Source organism: Physeter macrocephalus, chromosome 3 (assembly GCF_002837175.3).
Source record: "Physeter macrocephalus isolate SW-GA chromosome 3, ASM283717v5, whole genome shotgun sequence".
Taxonomy (NCBI): domain Eukaryota; kingdom Metazoa; phylum Chordata; class Mammalia; order Artiodactyla; family Physeteridae; genus Physeter; species Physeter macrocephalus.
In genome coordinates, this window is record NC_041216.1 from 2,069,120 (window position 1) to 2,076,183 (window position 7,064).

Consider the following 7,064-nt stretch of genomic DNA (forward strand, 5'->3'; position numbering starts at 1 on the left):
CCCAAAGTTAGCAGAAGGAAAGAAATCATAAAGATCAGATCAGAAATAAATGAAAAAGAAATGAAGGAAACAATAGCAAAGATCAATAAAACTAAAAGCTGGTTCTTTGAGAAGATAAACAAAATTGATAAACCATTAGCCAGACTCATCAAGATAAAAAGGGAAAAGACTCACATCAATAGAATTAGTAATGAAAAAGGAGAAGTAACAACTGACACTGCAGAAATACTAAGGATCATGAGAGATTACTACAAGCAACTATATGCCAATAAAATGGACAACCTGGAAGAAATGGACAAATTCTTAGAAAAGCACAACCTTCCGACACTGAACCAGGAAGAAATAGAAAATATAAACAGACCAATCACAAGCACTGAAATTCAGACTGTGATTAAAAGTCTTCCACAAAACAAAAGCCCAGGACCAGATGGCTTCACAAACGAATTCTATCAAACATTTAGAGAAGAGCTAACACCTATCCTCCTCAAACTCTTCGAAAATATAGCAGAGGGAGGAACACTCCCAAACTCATTCTACGAGGCCACCATCACCCTGATACCAAAACGAGACAAAGATGCCACAAAGAAAGAAAACTACAGGCCAATATCACTGATGAACCTAGATGCAAAAATCCTCAACAAAATACTAGCAAACAGAATCAACGGTGCATTAAAAGGATCATATGCCAAAATCAACTGGGGTTTATCCCAGGAATGCAAGGATTCTTCAATATATGCAAATCAATCAGTGTGAAAAACCATATTTACAAACTGAAGGAGAAAAACCATATGATCATCTCAATAGATGCAGAAAAAGCTTTCAACAAAATTCAACACCCATTTATGATAAAAACCCTCCAAAAGTAGGCATAGAGGGAACTTACCTCAAAATAATAAAGGCCATATATGACAAACCCAGAGCCAAAAACACTCCCATTTACCATTGCAACAAAAACAATAAAATACCTAAGAATAAACCTACCTAAGGAGAAAAAAGACCTGTATGCAGAAAATTATAAGACACTGATGAAAGAAATTAAAGATGATACAAATAGATGGAGAGATATACCATGTTCTTGCAGTGGAAAAATCAACATTGTGAAAATGACTATACTACCCAAAGCAATCTACAGATTCAGTGCAATCCCTATCAAACTGCCACTGGCAATTTTCACAGAACTAGAACAAAAAATTTCACAATTTGTATGGAAACACAAAAGACCCCGAATAGCCAAAGCAATTTTGAGAAAGAAAAACTGAGCCGGAGGAAGCAGGATCCCTGATTTCAGACTATACTACAAAGCTACAGTAATCAAGACAGTATGGTACTGGAACAAAAACAGAAATATAGATCAGTGGAACAGGATAGAAAGCCCAGAGATAAACCCATGCACATATGGTCACCTTATCTTTGATAAAGGAGGCAAGAATATACAATGGAGAAAAGACAGCCTCTTAAATAAATGGTGCTGGGAAAACTGGACAGCTAAATGTAAAAGAATGAAATTAGAACACTCCCCAACACCATACACAAAAATAATCTTAAAGTGGATTAAAGACCTAAATGTAAGGCCAGACACTCTCAAACTCTTAGAGGAAAACATAGGCAGAGCACTCCATGACATAAATCACAGCAAGATCCTTTTTGACCCACCACCAAGAGAAATGGAAATAAAAACAAAAATAAACCAATGGGACCTAATGAAACTTAAAAGCTTTTGCACAGCAAATGAAACCATAAACAAGACGAAAAGACAACTCTCAGAGTGGGAGAAAATATTTGCAAACAAAGCAACTGACAAAGGATTAATCTCCAAAATATAGAAGCAGCTCAACATCTAAAAAGCAAACAACCCAATCCAGAAGTGGGCAGAAGACCTAAATAAACATTTCTGCTAAGAAGATATACAGATTGTCAACAAACACATGAAAGGATGCTTAACATCACTAATCATTAGAGAAATGCAATTCAAATCTACAATGAGGTATCACCTCACACCAGTCAGAATGGCCATCATCAAAAAATCTACAAACAATAAATGCTGGACAGGGTGTGGAGAAAAGGAACCTTCTTGCACTGTTGGTGGGAATGTAAATTGAGACAGCCACTATGGAGAACAGTATGGAGGTTCCTTAAAAAACTAAACATAGAACTACCATATGACCCAGCAATCCCACTATTGGGCATATACCCTGAGAAAACCATAATTCAAAAAGAGTCATGTAGCACAACGTTCATTGCAGCTCTATTTACAACGGCCAGGACATGGAAGCAACCTAAGTGTCCATCAACAGATGAATGGGTAAAGAAGATGTGGTACATATATAAAATGGAATATTACTCAACTATAAAAAGAAATGAAATTGAGTTATTTGTAGTGAGGTGGATGGACCTAGAGTCAGTCATACAGAGTGAAGTAAGTCAGAAAGAGAAAAGCAAATACCGTTTGCTAACACATATATATGAAATCTAAAGAATAAAATGGTTATGAAGAACCTAGGGGCAGGACAGGAATAAAGATGCATACGTAGAGAATGGACTTGAGGACACGGGGAGGGGGAAGGGTAAGCAGGGACGAAGTGAGAGAGTGGCATGGACATATATACACTACCAAATGTAAAATAGATAGCTAGTGGGAAGCAGCCACATAGCACAGGGAGGTCAGCTTGGTTCTTTGTGATCACCTAGAGGGTGGGTAGGGAGAGTGGGAGAGAGATGCAAGAGGGAGGGGATATGGGTATATATGTATATGTATAGCTGATTCACTTTGTTTTACAGCAGAAACTAACACACCATTGTAAAGCAATTATACTACAATAAAGATGTTAAGAAAAAAAAAAAGAAGAAGAAGAGATGGAGGGGGGAAGGGAGGGAGGGCGGAAGGGCCAGCTAGAACCTGTCCCAAGATGTCCTGTGAAGCCTCTGTCCAAGTCAAAACTCTGGGCTGCTTGGCCCCCCAGATGGCAATTTACTCGTGGCACCTTTCACTTCTATGCCTCCCAATGTTGGTTCAAAGGGCCCTGAAATGTAGAAAAGAGGCTTTGTCCACTGTAAGCTCAGTGACCATGTTTTCCTGTTCCCTAACCCCTCTCCCCCTCATCCCACACATGTGGCTAGCTGTGAAGACCCAGTGTATGTTCACAAGTTTCCACAAAGAACTCAGTGGCTGGTGTGAGAAGCTGAAGGGTCCTTTCCCATGTTTTGGGGGTCGAGCAGAGATGGTCGAGCAGAGATGGGGCTTCCAATGTAATGCTTTTCTGTGACAACTTCCTTTTGTCACTGCAATTCTATTTCAGGCAAAGGAATACGCCATGAGAGCCCTGGATCTAGCCAAAGAACAGCAGCTCAGTGTCCATGAACAAAACACCATTCAAGACTTACTAAATCTCACCTCAGCTGAGGAAGCTCATCCCATTCCTTGGTGACCCAAGAGCTCTGCATCATGGACTATTGAGCATCTAATGTATTCCAGCCTTGCATAGCTGCTTTGAGGTGCTATGAATTGCTGAAGTGCCTACCCTCTTCCCCTGGGATTGCACTCATAGCTGTGTTTTTATTGTTTCACAGCATATGTTGGGGAATATAGAGCTTTTGGCACAGAAATCAGTATAACTCTTGTTTATCATGACTTTGCACGACTTTGAATAATGTGTTATCAGTTCACTAACAAGGTATTTATAATTAAACTGCAAATAGTTTATCCTATTTCTCAGAGGTCTCCCAGTGATGCATTCTTCATAGATCTTTGCCAAAGAAAGGGGTAGGGAATAGAGCTATACTGGAGTAAAGTTTCTCTATTCTACTGTAATTAAGTTAGCATTAAGTTAGTGATTAAAATGCCCATTATAATTCCTAGAGCAATCACTAAGAAAAGTAATCTAAAAAACAGTTAAAATCAACAAGGAAATTAAAATGGTACACTAGAAAAGATCCACTTAATGCAAAAGAAGGCAGTAAAGGAGGAATGGAGGAACAAAAAGATGTGAGACGTATAGAAAACAAATAGCAAAATGCAGACATAAATTGTAGGTCTTTGCCAGAAAAGGCCCCTGGGCCTTTCAAGGAGCTCCAGTATGGATTGGCCGAGTTACCATTCCACATTGGTGTCTCTTGTCTCAGACAATTATTTGAAGGGGATGTGAGCCATCTATACTGTCTAGGAGGGAAGTACTCTGGAAGGTCCCCTGTGATGTAGGGGACAGAGTGTAGGCATTGGAGCAGACATGCCTGGGTTCAAATCCCAGCCTTCTCACGTAATAGCTCTGTGACCTTGATTCACTGCCTCCCACCCCTCCACACACACCCAACCTCTCATTATGTTCTAAAATGGCCCAGGTGTGGCCATGGCTGTATCAGCTAGTGCCATCGAGGACTCTGGTCATTTAGTGCATCCTTTTTTTCTCCAGACTTGCTAAGCAGCCTGCCCATTACCACTTTGCTTCCTGGGTAGATCTGTACCGGGGAGAGGTTATGCAAATCAATGACCTGTCGGAGAGTTTTATGTTCCTCACTTATATTAATTCCCTCAGGCACATAAAATAAAAATATGTCAGATGGCCACCCTGCACTTTCGGGTCTAGGTAAAATCCGCCTGGGGCACTCTTATGCTTCTGCAAGATGGCTCTGAAGTCCCAGGGCCTTACTTTTCTGTCTTTCACTTCAGTTTTTAGCTTCAATTATCAATACTCTGTCACTCTCCACATCTTGTCTTGTAGCTGTTTTTTTCGTCTCTTTAGGGACACATCCCTTCTTCTGATTCTCACCTGCTAACCCCAAATATGAGCCAGCTCTTTCAAATAGATGTTGAATGAAGATGGGAGGAGTGAGGAAAAGGATCAATGGCTCTTCGGCAGATAATTTAAAAGAAAATATTAGAACTTCCTTATTCTAGAAAAGTCCTTCAAAGTCCACTTCATTAAACTCTAGTTCTCTTCTTTACCATAGTCATTGGCCCCTTTCTCTTTTTCCCCCCTCCCTTATCTGTTTTCTGTTCTCTCCACCCCTGAATTCTTGTTCACGACTCCTTCCCCATTGAGTATATTTATAAAATTACTGTTTCAATTTATTGTTCCTATTGACTGATTTTCCTCTTGGTTATGGCTCATAATTTTCTGCTTTTTCACATCATGTCTAGTAATTTAATTTTCAGTCTTTCTGCTTTTCTAACACTTGCATTAAGGCTATAAATTTTCCTCTAAATTCTGCTTTCATTGATACCACATATTACGAAATGCATTTTTATTATCATTTGCTCTAAATATTTCTTAATTTTTTGTGACTCATGAGTCATTTAGAAGTATGATTCTTAATTTCTAAAAGATGGTGTTACCTCTTTGCTGTTTTCCAGCTTAATTTTATTGAGATCATAAAATACGTTGTGCACAATTTTGACTTTTAGAAATTGTTTGGGGTTTGCTTTATGGCCCAGGATATGGTTAATATGTATTTGTAAATGCTTTGTGTGTGCTATAAAAGAATGGAGTTATTGGGCACATTGCCCTATATATGTCCGTTAAGTCAATTTTTTTTCATATTTTCAAACGCTGCATCTCCTTGCTGAATTTCTAATTTATTTCTGAGAGAGGTACATAAAATCCATCCAATATGATTGTGGTTATATCTATTTTTCCTTGTAGTTCTATCAGTTTTTGCTTTACATATTTTGGGACTTGGCTGTTAGGCAAGTACAAGTTCAAATATTGTATTTTCCTGGTGAATTGAATCCTTATTTTTTGTATTATGAAGTGATTCTCTTTATCTCCAGTAATCCTTTTAACCTTAGAGTCTGATGTTTTGGTCTGATGTTAACATAGCTATGCCTACTTCCTTTGGGGCTGGATTGCTTGTTATCAGCTTGGTGTTATCACTTACCTCTGCTTCAGCATTTACCTCTGCTTCAAAGGGGAAGCTTGGAACTACAGTTCCCAGTATCTCTTTCCTTTTATGATTCTGGACTAAATTCAGCCAATGAGGGGCTACTGCACAAGATTTGGAAGCCGGATGAGGAGCATCCATTAATCTTCCTGAGAATCACCCACTGTTACTTTCCTGAAAGCAGATTTCCTGTGAAAGCAGCTTGAGGGGCTACTGCACAAGAGGAAGCCGGATGAGGAGGAGCATCCATTAATCTTCCTGAGAATCACCCACTGTTACTTTCCTGAAAGCAGATTTCCTGTGAAAGCAGCTTGCTGACCTTTGCTTCCTGATCACCCAGCCATTTCAAAGATTGTGTAAGATTATAATTTCCTACATTAAATAAGTCTCTTTACTCAAAATGCTCAGAGAGGCTTCTGTTTTCCCGACTAAACCCTGACTAAACACTTAGTAGTTCTTCTTGCAACCTTTCACTTTCAAACAAGCTATACCCTTGTGGTCTGGATATATCTCTTATAAAAATAGTATAGTTAGGGCTTCCCTGGTGGCGCAGTGGTTGAGAGTCCGCCTGCCGATGCTAGGGGACACGGGTTCGTGCCCCGGTCCGGGAAGGTCCCACATACCGTGAAGCGGCTGGGCCCGTGAGCCATGGCCGCTGAGCCTGCGCGTCCGGAGCCTGTGCTCCGCAACAGGACAGGCCACAACAGTGAGAGGCCCGCGTACCGCAAAAAAAAAAAAAAAAAAAAAAAAGTATAGTTAGATATTTTTATATACGTAATTTTAAAAGAATCATTTAGTCAATTTACATTTTTTTGTATGCTAAATTGTTTGGGTTTAAATCTATTATTTTGTGCCTTCTATTTGTACTGCGCGTTCTTTTTTCCCCTCTTCTTTCTTCTAGATTGATTATGTATTTTTTCTCATTCCATTTTCTACCCCCTGTCTGCTAGTTTGTAGGTTACACACTGTGTTTCTATTCTTTAAGTGATTACTCCGGAAATTCAAATATTCATTCCTAACTTATCAACGTCTAAAGTTATTCAGGATGTTTACCCTCATCCTGGACAGTACAAGGGCTTTAAAACTTTTAAATTCCATTTGCTTCCCCCTAATTTATATATTATTACTGTTATTTATTTCAAGTATATCTTAAACCCACAAATCACAATTATTATTATTATTTTATAAAG

At 39.1% G+C, this 7,064-nt stretch overlaps 1 protein-coding gene across 1 annotated transcript in view; it reads left to right on the plus strand.

Annotated features, from left to right (window-relative positions):
- ZMYND12 (zinc finger MYND-type containing 12) overlaps nt 1-3,625 on the plus strand; it is a 34,520-nt gene extending 30,895 nt beyond the window's left edge. Inside the window, exon 8 of the mRNA XM_007103489.3 lies at nt 3,297-3,625. Within this exon, the coding sequence (XP_007103551.1) occupies nt 3,297-3,425 (129 nt within the window). The 3' untranslated portion in view covers nt 3,426-3,625. The remainder of the gene's footprint in view (nt 1-3,296) is intronic.
- The last annotated feature ends 3,439 nt before the right edge of the window (nt 3,626-7,064 follow it).